Genomic DNA, 19,560 nt, shown 5'->3' with positions numbered 1-19,560 from the left:
TCTCTTTTCAGAATGAACGCAACCATTTTCTTTGTCCTTGGTGACCTTTGTAGATTTCAGGGATAGTCCCTAACTCACCTACTTGAAGTCCAAGGACAGGGTATGCTTCTCGCCTGCCCTTCCTGGTTTATCACGTCCCAGAGCTTCTCTTCACGTTCCTTTTCTGTGAACTCTCCAGCTCTTTTGTGATCATCATCTTGACCTTTCTTGGTTACATTGCCTTTCTTTGATTGTCACCTCCAAATCACTCAGCCTTTTCTAAAAATACTCCAACCATTATTCCCTTCAAGATAAAGTCATATTGGGGTCAATATTATATTGGAGGCTCAAATTCCTAGTATCTAGAGCCAGGGGAATGAAAGTCAGCTCTCCAAATCATGGCTAATTACAATTCATTCCCACTAGCAAGAGCCATGAACTTCCAAGGAGCAGGAGCTGCCAGTGTGATTGAAATGAAACATCTGGCTGAGAAACCGAAGCCCCTCGGGCAGGCGCTGTGCTGCCATCAATGGAGCTTCTTCCTTGGCCTCTCCCCTAACATGCATCCTGTTCATCTGGGGCAAGCAGCACTTGACAGGGATGCCATAGGAAAGACACTTCTTTGAAGTGAAAATCAGGGAATCTTTTATCAGTTCCCCAGCCCTGCAGACTCCATCATGTGTCAAATAGATAATGAATAAATGCATCACCAATTTACTCTATTCATTTATTTTTGACAAGTGAGTTGGTGACAGTGCACCCCCCTTGCATGCTAATAAAATATACAGGAGTCATACTTGTAAAGTCTTTTGAAATACAAGGCTTCAAGCTAGTCTTCTACTATTAAATCTTTGCTGGAAAAAATGGGGTAATCAGACTGCTGGGACTTTGGAAAGGTGATTATGTTTGAAGATTAGTGGTATGCTCCTGTACACAGGCTGTTTTCAGGCAGCTCTGTGCCTTTGATTAAGTGGCTCCCAGCACATGGGAGCTGGTAATGATTGTCACAGGGAGGCACAGCCTCAAAGGCTGTAGAGCAACGAAACCAACCAACAGGGTTCTTCTGATGTTGAACCACTGAGCATGGGGGCTGGGTGTCAAGGAGATTTCTTCTTTTGGTCCCATCTAGCCCATGACAGGGTAGAGGAAGGGTTCACACTGTCTGTCCATGGGGCTTTGAAGTTCTAGGTCCCAAGTTCCCTGAGGCAATCTAAGGCTCTTGGACAAATCACCCCTACTCTCACGAACCAAGAGCAGCACTTGGTCCTGAGATCAGAGTCCTCTGTCAGGACCACTGTTTTCAGCATCAGAGCCCGTAGGGTTCCCCTATTTGGTCCTGCCTCTCTTACATAACTCATGATGACTCTTGCTTGATTTTCCTAGAGATCAAAATCACATGCATTCTACCATTTAACCACATCCCAGGCCCTCTGTCTCCATGTCTTGAAAGACAACTTCTCTCCTTCCTGTAGAATGCCAAAAGTTAAAGGGGAGAAGCGTGCCAGTCTCCCCCTCTGCCAGCATCCTGATCCTGATCCTGATCCTGATCAAGGAGGCTGTTGTCCTGGCCCTGGCCTTGTGTTGTTCAGTTAGTGACAAAGAACCTAAGAAGGAAGTCAACCAAGATTAGGGCCTCAAACCTGTTCTCATTCCCAGCCCTTGCTGAGTGGATACAGTTTCTACCTCTTGTTTGCATACCAGGCCTTTGACCACTCCTGCCTGTTTCTGGATGCCTACCTCTGGCCTGGCCACCAAGGCTGCAGCTTGGAGTTCTGCCAGGCCCTGTGCACAGGCATTTGTGACTGTGCCCTTTTCTAGCTGCTGGCGTGAGTGTGTGGGTGTGTGGGAGTGCATGCCTCCTGTGCCTCCTCCCTCCTGTCACTAACCCCTCTTCTAACCCATCCACCAGCCCCCGATGAGCAGTCCATATGGAACGTCACAGTGCTCCCCAACAGTAAATGGGCCAACATCACCTGGAAGCACAATTTCGGGCCCGGAACTGACTTTGTGGTTGAGTACATCGACAGTAAGCATTGCTGCGCGGGTGGCGGCGGCTGTGGCAGGCGTGGGTAGTGGTAGATGCCATTAAGGAGATCCTATGAACTCCCCAAGGCCCAGAGAGGCCTTTTAGCCAGGCCTAATTATAGCCTAATGAAATCAATGTGTGTTTCAATGGCAGCTAGGTGGGAGGAGCAGGATCTAGAAGGCAGGGGCTTCTGAAGCCATTAGTACTGTGGAGGACCCATGGAATGGACTCTTTACCCATTTCCTGCCCAGGATAAGAGTTCTGAGTAACCCCAGAGGAAGCCAAGCTTCACCTCTGTATTGATCGCCTGATCCAGAGTCTGCATGTTCTGGTGTCTGCAGTGAACAGGCTGAGCCAGTACATGAGTGGGCCACAGGCAGAGACAGAGACTACAGCCACTTGTCCCACAACAGGTGGCTTGGGAGATCCAGTAGGCTGCAGTGTAGTCATGACCTCTGCCCTCAGAGAGAAAATTCCTAGTCCTGCATGGTCAAGGCCTTTGCTGTGAGCAATGAAGTCAATAACCCAACCGGAAAGGGCAGCGCCAGTCCCGAGTTGTCTGTGGCTTGAGGAGAATCCAGATTCCCTGGCATGGTCCAGATGTGTTCAGATTCCTATTCAGCAGGCACCTGCTTCTCCAGATGCATCAGTTTGGTTCGAGCAGGAGTCTCTAGTAACCCTGAGGAAGGCTCACTGGCACTCTGCCTGTCCCTGAGAAAACCCCGCAAGGAAACTGAATCAGCTGTCAGGCCTGGAGATCAGGGAAGCGGGATGTGCTGGTTTAGGTGCGAAGAGTGGCAAGGCAGGAGAACTTTAAAATGAGAGCACACAGCATCATCCACAAAATGGGCGTGGTGTGAGAGGGCACTGCATGCCAGGTGGGGCAGGGCTTCCTGGTCTGTGAAGTGGACTGGACCCGCGGTCCCTCCCCCAGCCTTTCCACCTTTGGCAGGTGACCAGGAACCTAAGCCCCGACTCCAACTCCTGGAGCCTGATTGTAGGCTGACTGAGGTTTCTGTTCCCCAGGCAACCATACGAAAAAAACTGTCCCCGTTAAGGCCCAGGCTCAGCCTATACAGCTCACAGACCTCTATCCCGGAATGACTTACACATTGCGGGTTTATTCCCGGGACAACGAGGGTATCAGCAGTACCACCATCACCTTTATGACCAGTACAGGTGAGAGGGGACCTGGCCTGGCCATCCCCTGACAGCATGGAGCCTCTCATCTTCATCCCAGCTTCCTGCTTGTCTCTTCTCCCTGGAAAAAGGACTCATCTCCCCATCCCCCTTGCATGGTGTGTCTAAGGCTCCCGAGAAGCTGGGGGCCTGAATGCATGCACAGCCCAGAGCAAACTGCAGTCCTGAGCCTATGGGGCTACGCTGGGATTTGAAGGGAACAAAGGATTGTATAATGAGGCCTGGAAACACTTGCTCTCCCACCACGCCTGAAACAAAGGGGCTTGGAGCAAGTGTCCCCTGGTTGCAGGGAGAGGATGGGGTGAGTCATGCAGCCTGCCCTGCGTGCTCAGGGCCTTGTTTGCTCCCTGTGAGAGTAGGAGATAGGGCCACCCCAGGAGCTCCATCCAGAAACTTCCCCAGGAACCAAACCTGAGAACCGTTCACGTGTCACTGCATTGCCACCCTTTCTCATCTGTGAGGCAGAATTCTAGTGACACACTTGTTTAGGGCTTTGATTTTATTTTTGTACCAAGTATGTCATGCCTATAAGTAAGTAGAGAAGAACTGCAGGCTCTGAGGGGCCTTGACTCGATGCAGAAGCACCTCCGTGTGTCAGATGAACAGGCTGACTGGGGCTCAGAACTCTCTCTGCTGGTGGGGATATCTGGGAGTCTAGAGATTGCATAAGCTCTTCTTATCTGAGGGTTTGTGTATAGCTTTAAAATTAGACAGAGGGGCAACCAAGGGGCTTGTATGCTAAGCCCTGGAGCTACAGGAGAGGGGAGGGAAAGAGATTAAGAGAGAAAAGGATCCTTCCTAGCCTCCAGGGACATCCTAATCAGATGCAGGTTATTAGACACATGGGGTAGGGAACAAACCGCAATGATTTAGATGAATTTCTGAATGTTGGTTTGAATATTCATGACTTCCCATGCCCGGCCAGGCGAGGCTGAAGCTGATGCTGGTACCCCGCATCTTGGGACTCACTGCCCATCTGTGCTGCTGTCTCCCCTCCTAGCCCAGTGTCTCCCCCTCAGTCTTCCTCCTTGCACCACCTCCACCTGTCCCATGCAGTCCTACCCTCTCGGGACTCAGGACATATGGCTTAACACTGCTTGACAGTGAGCAGGCCAAGTGAGGCAGGATGTCTGAGTGAGCATCTAGGCTCTCCTATTATAGGGGGGCCAGGCTACTGGACAGTTAGTTGACCCAGTAGAGCAGATGGTTGGACTCTGCCCTAGTTGGGGGGGTCTCAGGCTCTTGCTCACTAGTGCATGCACTTCTGAGGCAGGATGCAAAGCTTGAAGGTAGAGGTCCATTTTTGAGAATGCCAGGGAAGCATCAGAGTCAGCTTTTGGAGTTTCATGTCTCTGGGCATGGTTGTAGGTGAAAGTCAGGGAAAAATAAAATCAGAGAGAAAAGACCCATGCTCATGAGAGTATCCTCACGGCCACCCATCTTACACTTCCAGAATGCAGTTCAGCTGACATTGAATGACTGGCCCATCTTCTTGGCTAAGCTAAATGCTTCCAAGGTAGACATAGACATTGGTGGTATTGTCTAGGGGTTGTAGGGTGTGGTGTGGAAGGCTTGTATGCCAAGGCTCCTCTGTGCTTGCCAGACCAGAGGAGAGGACCATGTTCTGGCATCCATCTCCTATTGCTTATGGTGGTAAATGGAAATTTAGCCAGTCTTCATTGGCTGATACTGTTGGGCCCATTAGGAATCTCAAAGCCAGTTTGGCAGATCAATTGAGTGTGGCATTGGCAAGAAAATAAAATTACTCTGGAGTCTTGCTGAAACACTTCCCTCTCAGATTCCAAGCTGCAGGCTCACATTGTAAGTAAATTCTTTCTGTCTTAAATTTCTTCTTTCAAAACTGTGTCCCTTGGATGGGGTATAGTAGAGTCCACTAAACCAAAATCCCACTTACCTTTTTGTTATACCAGTACTGACTTGAACTCAGGGCCTGGGTACTATCTCTTAGCTTTTTGTTGTTGTTGTTAGCACTCTACCACTTGAGTCACAACTCTACTTCTGGTTTTTGTTTTTGTTTTCTGGTTAATTGGAGATAAGAGTCTCACAGACTTTGCCTGCTTTGGCTGGCTTTGAGCTGGGAACCTCCTATTTCAGTTAAGATTACCGGTATGAGCACTGATGCCCAAGCTTTTGTAGCCACACTTCACAGGAGGCTTTTTGGCCTTTTCAGTCATGACTGAAATGCCATCTGAACTTCACTCTGGCACTGTCCAGACCAGACTGCTACTTTTGCTTTTTAAATGGCCCATATGGCCACTCTTCCCTGAGATTATGACTTTCTTCCTCAAGAGTAAGGCTGTATCATGGCGAGAGCTAAGACAGTATCGGAACAGGCACCAGGAGGAGGGTAACTCAAGTGAGCTGCTACAGAAATGCAGACCAACTTCCTCCGCACAAGACAGGCACCACCATGTACTCACAAGTGAAGGGCGGGTGTCCAGGCATGATGGGTGGACAAGCCTGCATCTCCGGGCCCACCAGCTGCTCTGGAGACTGGGCTAGAATGGGGTCCCAGGCTGACCATATTCCAGTGACGGAAATGTGACCTATTACAAAGTAGTCTCTGACCCCATCCGTGGAGGCTCAGAAAGACCTCCTGTTCTCAAGACTGCCATTGGAAACCAGGACCCAGGAAAAAGACATTAAGTGTTAATATGCATTTAAGTGGCCAGGGATGATGTGAGCTGGAGCATCCAGAGGAAGATTCTGGAAAGGTGGTAAGCAGGAATGGGTGGTCCAGACTCTTGGTTTGGGTTAGAAGCTATATGGAGGGAAAACAGAGATGTCTGGAAGGCCTGGCTGAGGGGTGTGGCAGAGAGTAAGAAACTTGGAGTTACAGGCGTGGCTCAGTTGGTAGAGCACTAGCCAGTGAGTGAAAGCATCAGGCACCCAGTTTGAGCATCAGTTTTGAACTGAAAAAAAAAAAAAGGCAAAAGCAGCAGTAACACCAGGTCTCGCTGTGCCCAGGGGCACTGATAGGCATGACACAGGGCCCACGCAGAGCAGAGCAGAGCAGGCCCACATATGAGCCGTGTGGTGGAGGCAGGAAGAATGGGAGCCCAGGCAAAGGTAGCACACTGGGCTCACCGCCCTGGGGTCACAGAGGTGAAAAATGGGATACCAGCTGGAAGTCCAGTGTGAGTACCGGCCAAGCAGTGTCCAGCACAGAAGTAGGGGAAGGACCAGTGGCTGGCGATGGCAGCTGAAACACCCGGCTTGGAGTCAGCTTGCTGCATGCAGGTGAGGAACAGACTTGGCGAGACGCACTGGCACATGGGCGAGGAGGAGGGAGCGCATATTAACATGGTAGGGCATGACCGCTGAAGCATCTGGCTGACACTGCACCCCACTTAACACAGAGGGCAGCTCTGGGGGGACCAAGGAGGACAGCCGACCCTGACAGAGCCGGATGCTGCAGAGACAGAGCACTTGGGGTCTGTGGAACATTGGTGGAAGGGGTAGAGAGGTAACACGGGGTGAAGGGGGAGCACCAGTGGGACAGGCAGAGAGGAGTAGAGAGCTTGCTAGACCCCAGGCTGTGACATCCAGCAGAATGACGAATGACCAAGTGACATGATCAGCCTGGCTCTCTGTCAGGGGTGCTCACTGCAGAAAACTAAGCTGAGTGCCAAGAAAATCCGTAAGTGTGAATGGGATGGGGAAGGCTTTAGGTAGCAGTAGCCCCTTGAGCCAGAGAGGGGAGGGGGCTGAGCAAAGGAAAGGAAGTGCAGGGTTCATTCACACAGATGTGAGGTACTCCCAGCCCCAGGGAATGGAGTAAACCCAATAGCAGTTTGCCTGTGGGCACAGGGAAGAGGTAGGGCGCTGAGGAGTTCAGACTGGAGCCAAATAGCCTGCAGTCACATCCCCATCCTACCACTTCTGAGCTCTGTGACCCGGAGCAAGTCTCTTGACCTCTCCAAGCTTCCATTCCCTCATCTGCCAAATAAGGCTTGAAAATAAAGCCTTCCTCATGAGGTTGTGGTGAGAACTGAACTAGATAATGTCTGGGGCAGTGCTTAAGAGTGATGCCATGGAAATGTATCTAAGGAGAAATTAGTACTGATAGCACTGTATCCAGTGGTTATGTGTGCTGAGAAAAAGATAAATTGGAACTCTTTGTTAGAAAGAGTAGCTGGGGGAGGGGCAGGGTGCTGAGGATGGGGGGAGAAAACCTTTGCTTAAGCTTGAAGGTTTAGGAAGGCCTTTCTGAGGGCTTCCCAAGGCAGCAAAATGTAATGAAATAAATAAGAAAGAGCAGCGAACGCAGCAAAGGCCTTGAGGCTGGAATGAGAGTGGCCCCTGTTTCTGGAGCGTAGAACGGGGCATAGAACTGGAGAGGTGGTGAGGAGAGCTGACAGGCCCTGGGGTGTGGTTTTCTTACAACAGCAGTGAAATGCTTTGGAGGGTTGAAATGAGATGATGGGGGGATTTGGAAACCCTGATGAGGCGCAGGAGCAGGCATGGCCATGTGTCTGTGGACTGCTTCGTGGGGTGAGGGGGGCTCCTCTGGGCAGTCTGAGTGCTGGACAATCAGAAGCACTTTCTCAGTAATCCTACCGTCCCAAACCTGAACCCCAGTCATGGCCATCGTAGAATCATTAGAGACTCCTGCCCTTGGACTTCCTGCATGTCCTTCAAGCCAGGAAGGGTCTTGGAGATGGGCCCCAAGCACAGACAGAGAGGCTCACTGTTACAGGGCAAGGAAAATGCAAGCAGCTAGCCATGACTGCTGGAAGCATCTCCCTGTGTGTATTGTCTACAAGTGACAGGCAGCCCAGCATCTCTGACCTGTTTGGGGTCCCCAGGCCTGGGTTGTTGTTGGCAGGAAGCTGGAGAGACATGCAGAGGCTTAGGATGCCCTGGGCCTCCACCTGGACCAGGACTCTCTGCCAAAAGCTGGTTGGCTTCAGGGTGGTGCTGTGGGCAGCGGCGCTGCTTTGTGCCTGTGCGGGCCTGTGGGACGTTCTGGTGGCAGGTTATGCAGTGTGGTCACAGCCTGGCTCCCCAACGAGCTCCTTGATCAGAACGGTGCTTCCATGGGCATCGCCGTCCTCTGCCAGCCCCACTAGGCTGCGCCCAGCACTCTTGTTTGCAGGAATGCCTCACTCACCTAGGATGTCGCCTGCTGCTGCTTCTCTGCTTCCATGCACCCTGCACCCCTGTCCTTTGCCTCTTTTCTGAATTTTTTTCCTGCATTCTTTCACTGTTTTCTTTATATCCCTTGATTAATCGGGATAGTTTGGGCCAGAGGGCCTTTAGGAGAAGCATGCACAGGAAGTAGCTGCGCCCCTCACACCATCCCTCCCTTCCTCCTCATGCCGTCACTCACTGGTGTGCTTCCGACCCTCCCTGCCAGCTTACACCAACAACCAGACCGACATCGCCACGCAGGGCTGGTTCATCGGACTCATGTGTGCCATCGCCCTCCTGGTGCTCATTCTGCTCATTGTCTGCTTCATCAAGAGGAGCCGCGGCGGCAAATACCCAGGTGAGACAGAGAAAGAGATGGGGAGCAAGCCTTCCTGTGAGGCCCCAGGCCCCAGCCAGGTCTGACCACTGTCCTCTGCTTCTCCATGCTGGAACCCTGATCCCAGGGCCACTTGGTGCCTCTTAGAGCTGCTAGCTGCCTCTTAGAGCTTGGATAAATAAGTCTCCCAGGTGGGGCAGAGGCCGTCCAGACAGTTCCAGGAACTCTTCCCCCATCTGCCCCGTAAGTGACATTCATGAGCCCCAGCCTCCTGCCATGCGTGTCCTGGGGCAAGAGGAAGGAAGGGAGACATTCTTTCTGATGTATCAGAGAAAGCAAGGAGGGATGGGAACCAGAGTCTAGACAGAAGCAGCACAGCCATGAGGAAGGTGACAGAAGGGCCTGGACAGGATGAAGGCTGGACCTGTAACCAGCTCAGCAGCTCCCCGGGTGGGCAGGGAGGAGCTGAGGAGGGGGCTGCCGTGGTAGGACCCCACGGCTCTTAAATGGCCCCGGATACTTGTAAATTAGTATCAGAGAGGCACTTCCAACAACATCTCCATGCGAAGGGTTGTGAGTTGGAGATCAGCTAAGGGAAAGTTAGTGGGATCCTAGCATATAACAAAATAAAAACAAAAGAGATCTGGGGACAGTGAAGTAGAGTGCCTGCCTGGCAAGCAAGAGACCCTGGGTTCAATCCCAAGTACTGGGGGAAAAAATCCTCCAGGCCAAACAATCCAAGGTCAAGTCAAGAGACCTCTGGCTTTCTTGTTCCTGAAAATATTGATTTTCAGCCATCTGCCTGTAATGTCATGGGTAGACTGACAGCAGACACGGTAATGGATGACGTGAATGGCCTGAGAGCAAAAGTCCTTCTGGACTGCAGAATGAACTCACTTCTCACCAGACACCCACCACTCCCCAGATGCGTTCTCTTCCCAGAACAGTTCTGCTGGGGACCCCCAGAACCACATAAAGGAAATCGGGAGAGGAGAGGCTTGCTTCCCTCCTCTGCCAGGTATCCACAGACCCAAGAATATGTTGCTTAAGTGAGGGAGGTGGGAAATTACTACCACTTACTGGCTCTCTGCTACATTGGTTGCCTATAGTTGGTTTTCCATAAGAGTTTGGTAAAGGCCTGGCCTTCCTGTGCTGTCCTTGCTGGGGTGGACACACTGAGTCGTTTCTCTTTCCCATGTGGAACGGAACACCTGAGCCTGCCTTTGCTTGTTCAGTCAGTGCACAAATAGTTCTTCACAGCTCATCCTCTTTGGTCTAACTTCAGGACAAGCCCCCTGGCATAGCACATCAGAAAGAGGAGTGCCCAGGAGCCTAGATTCTCATCCTTATTCTTATCTTCCTGCGGATGCTGATTAGTCTGGGACCTGTTCTTACATCAGGGCCTCAGTTCCCCACCTAAAACCAGGGTGATCGTTTAGCTCTGTGTGAGGTATTGGGGTGCCAAGGAAGACAACTTTGCTCTAGCTCATGGGGAACAGCTATAGCCAGCAGCACAGACCTTGGCTGGCTGTGTACATGGGTTTTAGAAGAGGGAGAAGAACATGTGCCATCCCAGGCCACACTGCTAAGGGACTGTGCAGAAACATCTGCAGACCCTGGAGGAGAGACCTAGCATTATGGATGGGGGAGAAATATGTGAATCATAGTACAGAAAAAAAAAAGATACAGATAATTTACTCTTGGCAAAAGATAGGATCTTTACTCTTCGGTATTTGAGGAAAGCTTCATGGAGAAGTGGAGGGGATTTGACTTGTCCGATGAGATACAAAGACCTCTGGGGTGAAGAGGAGACAGAATCAAGGTGGTAGCTGGGACTTTAGTAAGAGAGTGTGTCGTGGAACCCAGAGTGCTGCCTTTTGGCTCTCCAATCTGCAGAGCCCTGGAGAGTGGACTGTGCTTCTTATCCATTATTTCTGTCTTTGCTTCCCTCATCAACAAAGTGCGAGAGAAGAAGGACGTTCCCCTAGGCCCTGAAGACCCCAAAGAAGATGATGGGTCCTTTGACTACAGGTGTGTGTAATAACCTTCCTCCCCTGTCTGGTGACTGTCCCTAATTCCCTGGGGCAGGCTCCCAGCTTACTGGCCCGGCTCAGCCCCAAAGTCTTTGTATCCATATCCTCGCTCTCTGACCTGTGGCCTCGATGTCTAATGGTAGCACCTGGCAGAGGGCATCACTCAGACTCCATGTCCTGACCATGCCAGGATGCCCCGACACACACCTGCCCTCGGCCATTCGTCTGTATCTCCAGTGCTCCTAGTTGTGCCTTTCCACTTCTGTACTTTGTGAGCAAACCCCGAGTCTTCAGCCCGCACCTCACCCTTGACTTGGGTTAATGACCAGGAAGCTGAATTGCCTTAAAGCTGGGGAGGAGTTCCAGGCCCCCTCCTGGGGAAGCAGGGCACACCTTTGGACTCTAGATGGGAATGAGTCTTGGAGGGGCAGCCTGGCTCCCAGGTAAGAGGGCTGAGGCCCGACCTGGGAGTGACTCTTTGTGAGTGAGTGGCAGAGCTGGAAAGGACAGAGCCTGACTGGCTGCTACTGACTAGCTGCTACTCCATGTCTGTACCCCACCCGCCATACACACCCCCAAGATCTTTACCAGCCTTTGAGTCTAGGCTGAACAGTTAAGCTGTTTAGATGGTGGGTGCATTCAAGCCCACATTGGGTGGAGGGAGACATCTGATCAGAACCCTCCTCCCATATTTCCACCAGGTTATTCTATGGGGCCACCCGCATCCTCATCTAATCTCTCCTTGTACTTCCTGGGCCTCTGCCATCCTGCCCGTCAGCAGCCTGGAAGGCAGGGCCAGATCAATAGGTGGTAGAGCCACTGCCTGCACAGGAGCTGTCTAGCAGCTTATGAACCACACCTGTGCATCCGAGAGCCCTCAGAGGGCAAGCACGGAGACCTTCCTCTTCTTCCTGACTGTCCCCAGTTCCCCTGGCAGAGTCTAGCATCCCCAGGGGCTGAGAATCAATCATTCCTGGTCTTGGGTATCAAAGGTCATGGGTTTTTCTCCCTCCAGAAATCTCTGAGATAGGGCGAGGCAACCTGCACTAGGATAAGCTGCCTCCTCGTGCACCTCTCCAGTGGCACAGGACCTCTCCATCCCACATATACACAGCTCAGTACACACATGTACTCACGCACACACATGCCCAGCCCAGTGCACACACACATACCGATGTGCTTTGACTCTGGGGGCTCTTCAGTAGTCCCCCTAGAGCCTTCATTTGAATGAGCCCAAGTCCTAACTAAGAGAAGATAAAATTAGTAAGTGAAGGAAATAGAGGCTTCCCTCAGCATCTGCAGCTAGGTTATTTGACTTCTCCAGTGGAGGAGGTGCTAGAGAGAGCCTGTGAAAAGATGGGCAAATGGCCTTGAGAACATCCTGGTTCACAGAGCTCCACTTCTGCCCAGACTCGGTGCAACCCTGGAGGTCCACTCGCCCCTCCTGCCCATAGGACGGCCCCCAGAGCACATGGTTAGGTACATTAATGGGCCGCACAGAAGGAATGGGCTAATGGCTTTCCATCTATGCATGCTCAGCCCTGGCTTCCGCTCCAGGCCCTCCCCTGACAGCTAACCGTCTGACGCTTCCATTAGAGCACACTGCCCCCTGGAATGGCAACTCAGACACTTGTTTCCCCACACCCAGTGGGTTGGGAGCAGTGGAAGGGGTTGTGCCTCTCTCCAGAACACCTGGCACCACTGTAGTCCCACCTGCTCAACTTCAGACCCCCACTGCTGGTCCACAGCTGCCTCCGGCCTGGCTGCTTGTATCGCTGTGAAGTGCAGCCAGGCACACCTGGTTCCCTCCCCAAACCTAAAGGGCAGAGTTTCCCAGGCAGGAGGAGGGACATTGCCTGAGCAGATGCCAGCTCAGGGAGCAACCCTTTATGTCCTGGGGAGCATAGCAAACATCCTATCATCAACCTCTACAGTCTCCCTGCCCAGGAGGAGATGAAGATGGGGGCGGGGTGATTGTGGGGATGGGGAGGGGCTGGTAGAATCCTACTGTGTCATTCCAAGTTTGTTTCTCAGTGTATCTCCATTCCCTTTTCCCTCCCACCAACCCACTTCTTTTACTTGCTAAGCACCTGTGTGGAGACAAGTCAAATATCTGCTAAAGCAATGTAGAGTTGGGAGAGGTCTGTTCCCTTCTTCCTGGCTCTTTGGAGGTCAGAGTCTTCCCCTAGAGTCACAGGTGCTGCATGATCCGCCCTTCAGCTCTTGCTGGAAATAGCCTGTGGCCAGGCCATGTCGAAGGTGGGAACACACTGGGAGCTCCCATCCTGACTCTTGCCATCCACAAGCTGTGTTTTCCATAGGCAACCATCTATTCTCAACACAGCAGCCCTGCCTCATGGAAAGGACCCCCGCTGAGCTAGGAGTCAAGAAGCGTGGGTTCCTGCTCTACACCCCATCTTACCTTGGGGAAAACTCATGTCCTGTCTGGGAATGTCTCCCTTCTGCAGAAGGGAGGATGAGGATGGGTGCTCTCCCAGCTCCCGCCCTCTCTGAGCTATGTGTGATGTGTTTAATGAGATGCCAGCCACCTCAGCTAGGCTGGGCTGGTCCAGGCCCTGATTCTCTGTCTCTCTGTGACCAGTGACGAGGACAACAAGCCACTTCAGGGCAGCCAGACCTCCCTGGACGGCACCATCAAGCAGCAGGAGAGTGATGACAGCCTGGTGGACTATGGCGAAGGGGGCGAAGGGCAGTTCAATGAGGATGGCTCCTTCATCGGCCAATACACTGTCAAAAAGGACAAGGAGGAAACAGAAGGCAACGAGAGCTCAGAGGCCACATCACCTGTCAATGCCATCTACTCTCTGGCCTGACAGAGCCCCATCAGGCACAGCCACTGCTTTCCAAGCGGGAGGAGGGGAGAAGGGGAGATGACACCACCGCCACCTTCAGGGACAATGGCATAATGAGAGAGTCTCTGAAGCTGCGAAGACCAGTGACCACCCTTGCCATCCACAAACCCCCTCCAGCTGACCCCCTGCACCCCTGGGTGCCACCATTGTGGGAGAGCTAGAGCTATGACTGAGGTCACTGGAGGCAGCCTGGTCTCTTTGCCCTGTCTTGCAGCCACCCTGAGCTTTCCCCACACTTCCCACTTTCGGCCTCATCACCCAGTTCTGTTGGTTACAATACTTTTATTTTTTGCTTTGTGCCTCTTCCCCTCTGGACCCAGTGTCTCCATTTTTTCCCCCTTTGAAGAAGAGTCCCTGAAACAAAAGGAACAGGGTGATTCTCCCCCACCCCCCAGAAGCCAGAAACAATAAAAGGATGGATCCGTAACAGAACATACAGAAAAGCTGTAGTATTCAAGCTGCCGCTGGGCCAACTTGTTTCCGAAGGATGCCTTTCTCGCCACATGCCTCCTCCCGCGCGCCCAGCCCATCTGCCTTGGCCCTGTCAATTGCTGAGCTGGGCTTGGCTCCTTTCTGGAAAGTGACAGTATTTTTTTTGGGCAGGGAGAGGGGAGCCAGGCCTCCTTGCCTCTCTCCCGTTTGGTTGGGTTTGTGCCTCGTTCTTATCCTGCCTCTTGGCTCGGAGGAGTCTGCAGAAGAAGATGAAGAGCAGGAGCTGGAACTGCACAGACTGGACCTCAGGCAGAAGCAAGTCTGGGTTTGGTCCCACATCTGCAGAGAACAGGGGTGCGTCTGGCCTCTCTTCCTTCCATCCCCTCAGTGAGACACAAGGATGAAATGCAAGAACCACACTCACTATGTAGGGCACAGGGGCACAGTGCCCCTGCCAGGTCTATGCTGCAGCCCTCAGAGGTGGAGATGTGGGATGCGGAGGCCTGGCCAGGCAATGTCAGTGTGAAAATACTGCTTCCCTCCGCTCTCTAGCAGATGTCCTCTCCTCTGTCCATCCTATTTGACATGCATGGATGGGGACCTTGTGTCCGAAGAGTGACCTGTTTGTCCTTCCATTGGGAGATAATATACATCAGGGGACCCATACTAAGTGCTGTGATGCCCCTGTCCTGAAAAGACTCAATGCTCCTCCTATGCCTTATGCAGTCTGATCTGTCCCTGGACTTGCCCTTCCCATCCCCCTCCCTGCACGCCTTGAGGCCTCCATGTCTGTCTCCAGATTGGGGGAGCCCAAAGGACCAGAAATAGACACTCCATGCACTCCTGTCACCCACATGGAGATGCTTGCAGACCTGCAGTTCTCAGCCAGGAGGTGCTGCCTTCATCCTCCCCCACCTAACCCACTTTAAACCAAAGGTACCCGGCCTCGGTGATGCAAGGAAAGGGGGACCTCAGCCTGGGCTGTACCTGCAGCTCCAGGCAAGTTGTCACAAGATAGGCTGACCACCAGTAATGGATCACCTGCCACCTGCATAGCCTCCAATTTGAGCCTCCAGCTGCTGACCAGAGGCCTAGGCAGGACCAGAGCTGTGTCCTTCAGAGACTAGTCAAACATCATTTGCCACATGTTTAAGCCACAGAGGTATTAGCAGTGCTTACGTCACTCAATAGTCATTCAGTTGAAGGTCAAGCTCATCAACACTCTATGTCTGCAGGTAAGAAACCATAGCCTAGAGCTGAGCCAGTCATGTTGCTTGAACCTGGCCCAAGCCTTGGCTAAAGTCTGCTGCCCAAGTGGCAGCTCTCCTTGTGAGGGGAGACAGGGTAAACAGCAGGGGTTGGAGGAAAGCTCAGTGTCCTTCCCTGGACACTTCTCCAATATCTGCTCAGATAAAGCCTAGGCCACAGGCCCTGAAGGGAAAGGACTATGAATGGATTAGAGGCTGGCCTTTCTGGAAAGCTCTTTGGATCTGAGCAGAGTGGTCAGTTTCTCAGGCCCTCATTCCTCACTCATGAACCCATGGCATGGACACCAGGATGAAGAGAGGAAGGAACTGTTACTTACCTGTCATCCTGGCCACCCAGACTGAGGACTAGAAAGACCTTCTTGAGAGTCTTGAAAAGACTGATGACAGCCCCAGCTGTCTGGCACCTCATTCCAGTGTCCTGCCATGCACTGTATCAACCTCCTTTGTGTATGAAGAGAAGGCTCCTGGCCCCTCTCTCTGGCTGTTTGTTTTGTGGGGGGTTGACAGCCTCCTACCACACCACACAATCACAGCTCTCCAGGGAAGAACAGAATTGGAGCTAAAGAATCAACTTTCTCCAAGTGAAGATGAGAATTGCCTCAAGCTTTGAGGTATGAGAGTTGCAGAGTTAAGGAAACAAGCTCCTTCCAGAAAAAGGAGAGGCTACTTTCCATGGAGGCCAGAGTCCACCCCAGCTCAACTGGAAACAGTATTGCCCAGCATGCCCCACCAGCACCCCCCAAACCTACCCAACAGTGATGCTGGCAGTGGGTGATACCAATGGTGCTTCAGCCTGTCTGGTAGGGGTGGGGAGTACAGGTCATGTTGAGAAGACTCTAGAAGTTCCATGGATTGTGCTGCCATCCCCACTTTGTGCTTAGCCAAATGCACTATGGCTACCTATACCCTCATCTTTCCATCTGACCATTCATTAAATGCTCTCCAAGCATCTAGTCTGGGCCCAGTCCTGAAACCTGAATACCATAGTGAATAAGGTCAACTTGGACCCATACCTTCATGGCACTGACCTTACTAGAATGGAGTCTTAGGTCACAGTGGCCATTGAATTGGAAGCATTTTGTCTTCCATTGCTTAAGTCACTAATGGAACAGGGAAATCTCCCATGTAGGACATTGTCTGGTCAAGAAAGAGTGGTCAAGATTTTCTGGGTGGAGCTGAGAAACAGAAGCAGCTTCCAGAAGTTGTCTCCCACCTTGCGTGGGGAATTGGGAACAGGACCAGTTTTTCCCTACCTTGTTAAGTGTAAGATTAAGGGAAAGTTACATTGGCTTGCTCTCCTACTCATCACCTTTTTTGATATGAGGATGGAGGTAGTAGTCAGAGACAACTAGTCTACCCATTCCTGGAACATCCTGAAGTCTGGAAATGATCTTAAGTTGGGAGTCATTCAGTACTGTTTTTACCCTGCAAGAGGCATCAGCAGAGACCTAGACAAAATGCTTTTCTACTTTTCCTAACCAGCTTAGCTTTAGGAAGAGTAGAAACAGATCTGTGGTGCATGTGGGGCTTCTAGTTGAGTCAAGCCACATGTGGATATACGTGACTACACGTGCACACACATACACATGCATACACAGCAAACCACAGCCCTGTTGCAGAGCACTGCCTGCCAGCAGGGATAGCACCAGATCATGACATCATCTTTGCAGAGGGTGAGCTTGCATCTGGGCTACATCAAACAAGCAGCAAAAGGATGTGGAGGGAGCAGAGAAACCAGGGGTGTTGGGTCCCTTTTGGGCAGAACCTAGAGAAGAGTGATAGGAAAAGACAGAAGCTACATAGGCAACAGCTCCTTGCAGCCCCTCCCTGGAGCCCCATGCTGAGTCTGGCTGTCTGAGGGTGTCACCAATAGTTGCTCACAAAAAAAGCATGAATAGGACACATTTTTATCTGTCCTTTTAAGGGGCTGTTTGCTAGTATTGAGGTGAAGCTCTGAGGTTGTGGGCAAGGCTGTGGCCAGAGGCTCATTTCTCAGTGGGAGACAGTAGGCTCCAAGGATGCCAGCCTGCTCCTGCTTCCTGGGGTAGGATGGCCCTCCATTCAGACATCAGTCCAGCAGTTTTTGCCAAACACAGGCCAGATCCAGAGTTGTGGTTAGGTTTGACCAGTTGGGCCTGTAGAGTAACTTGTTTCTAACGAAGCAAAGGAACATGACTTTTGCATTGATGGCTTTGGATTAGCAGGCAAAAGGTTCCAGATTCAAAAATTTAAAAACAAAAACAAAGAGGTCCCAATGAAGCATACCAAGGGGAAGCTCAGTACCCCAGGAGATGAGCCAGTTGGGCATGGCCTCCCTCAAACTAGACAGGTGCCACCCCATGTAATTTCACACCAGATCTATAGCTGTCCCCACAATGCACAGCCCAAAGCTGGCCAGGGCCCTTGCTTTTCCTCCCCAGAAGAGACCTTTCTGAGATTCATTCAGGAAAGGAAAGGAAGACATCCAGCCAGAGAAGCCCAACTCGTCCCACCAAACAGTGTCTCAAGTCACAGCCAAATCAGTGCTGCTCTCATCAGCACACTAGTATTAACCGGCTGTTACCACGATGCAGGCAATGAAAGTGGAACAGATATAAAGGCATCTAGCTTAGGTCAGAATCAGATTTCTGCAAGTGAAGGAATCTTAGAGCTGATCTAATTGAAATGAGTCATTGTACAGGCAGGGAAATGAAAACACAGTGAGGCAAAGGGACTTGCTCAGACCACTGAGCTAGTGAGGGTGGATCAGAGCTTGAACTTGGCCTTCTGACTCCTTGTCCAGTGTTCTCTCATCTCACCACAGCTGCCTCCTGGGACTCACAGATGTTACTTAAGATCTGTCCTGCTGGTTCCCCTCCTGTGCCTCTCTGCCCCTTCTTTCACATCCCTAGCACCTCCCCCAGATCAGTCTGCAGTAGGCTGTGGCTAAACCAGACATGCTATTACAAGGAACATGGGGCCAGTTGACTAGAATGGTGAGCTGATGATTTACTGTGAACCTAGACCATAGCCCCAGGATGGTGTATTTTGCTCTGTCCCCCACTGGGCTCTCAGCACACTGTATTCCTCAGAAGTAAGGTGTGAAGGGGATCTCTGTCTATTCTCAGTGCCCTGCAAGATGCTGAGACACAGATGGATCCACTAAACCCTCCACCCTGATATTTGCTGGGCTGAAGTTCAGCAGACATAAAGACTTCAGTGAAGCAATAAACACAAAAGTCCGGGTGAAATGCCCAGAATTTTGCACACTACTATTTCTTTTTTTAAAGAGATGCAGATCAGATGACCCTGATCTGCATCTTATTTTTTTTTCTGGTCCCCAAATGTGATATCCTCAGTCAGTGTTGTCCCTCTTCCCCGATCCCTAGCTGTTTGCCAACTTCTCCTTTTGAGCAGAGCATCAGTCGCCTGTGACATGGCCACCTTCTATCCTGGACCCACTTTAACCATGCTGGACCCTGGAGGACCTCTTGCCCTGCCCCCACCCCACCCCTATGTTTCCCCCTCACCACTCCAATGTGCTAGTTTTGGTGGGATAATTTCTTCCCTGTGTCGCCATCCCTTCCCACATTCCTGTACACACACACATTGGTCTGATCTTTTCTCCGTTGGTTAAACATTTAACTCTCCATGGCAGATGTCATTTTAACTCCTCTCACACTGCATTCTTTCCATTTTTCATAAGTTATTATTTTGCATTAACCAACTTTGTCAGCGACAGGTGTGTCCCTGAGGGTGTGCACACGACCTTCAGCAGGGAAGGGCCACGGAGGGCCGTCTAATACGTGGACTTATAAACTGACGCATGAGCAATGAAAAGGCCAAATTATTCTGGATTTTTTTTGAATCACTGTAAAAAAAACTGATTTCTTTTGTATAGAGAACACTAAACAGATAATAAAAGTTGCTCAAAATGGACTCTGTGGCTTTCTGACTTCTTCATTTTCCTTGACTAACCAGTGGAAGATGTGTCAAAGGGTTAATGACCAAAATGAATCAGGGCCAGGCATGGTACGTGCCTGTAAAGCTACCACAGAGGAGACAGAAACGGTAGGATCTCCAGTTTGTGGCTGCTTAAGTAGACATAGAAAGTTTAAAACCAGCCTGGACTGTGCAATGAAAACCTGTTTCCTAAAAGATGAGAAGGGAGGAAGAAGGAAAGAAAGGAAAGAAATGAATTAAGGGCTTTTTATCGGCACCTGATGGCATAATATGGTGTTCAAATTCTGCCAGCCTCCATTTAGAAGTTGGTCTTAAT

At 51.2% G+C, this 19,560-nt stretch overlaps 1 protein-coding gene across 8 annotated transcripts in view; it reads left to right on the top strand.

The window, feature by feature from the left end:
• Nfasc (neurofascin) overlaps positions 1-17,044 on the top strand; it is a 155,636-nt gene extending 138,592 nt beyond the window's left edge. For 5 of the 8 annotated variants that reach the window (XM_090341355.1, XM_090341356.1, XM_090341354.1 and 2 more), the window contains 3 exons: positions 8,586-8,717; positions 10,658-10,727; positions 13,332-17,044. In XM_090341355.1, the coding sequence (XP_090197481.1) occupies positions 8,586-8,717; positions 10,658-10,727; positions 13,332-13,563 (434 nt within the window). In that variant the 3' untranslated portion in view covers positions 13,564-17,044. Of the gene's footprint in view, positions 1-1,888; positions 2,006-3,031; positions 3,185-8,585; positions 8,718-10,657; positions 10,728-13,331 lie in introns of all 8 variants that reach the window. The other 3 variants (XM_090341348.1, XM_090341350.1, XM_090341349.1) reach the window with 1 other exon arrangement.
• Positions 17,045-19,560: the final 2,516 nt, after the last annotated feature.

Source organism: Megascapheus bottae, chromosome 10 (genome assembly GCF_031878675.1).
Source record: "Megascapheus bottae isolate mThoBot1 chromosome 10, mThoBot2.hap1, whole genome shotgun sequence".
Classification (NCBI taxonomy): domain Eukaryota; kingdom Metazoa; phylum Chordata; class Mammalia; order Rodentia; family Geomyidae; genus Megascapheus; species Megascapheus bottae.
This window is presented reverse-complemented; position numbering and strand designations above follow the sequence as displayed.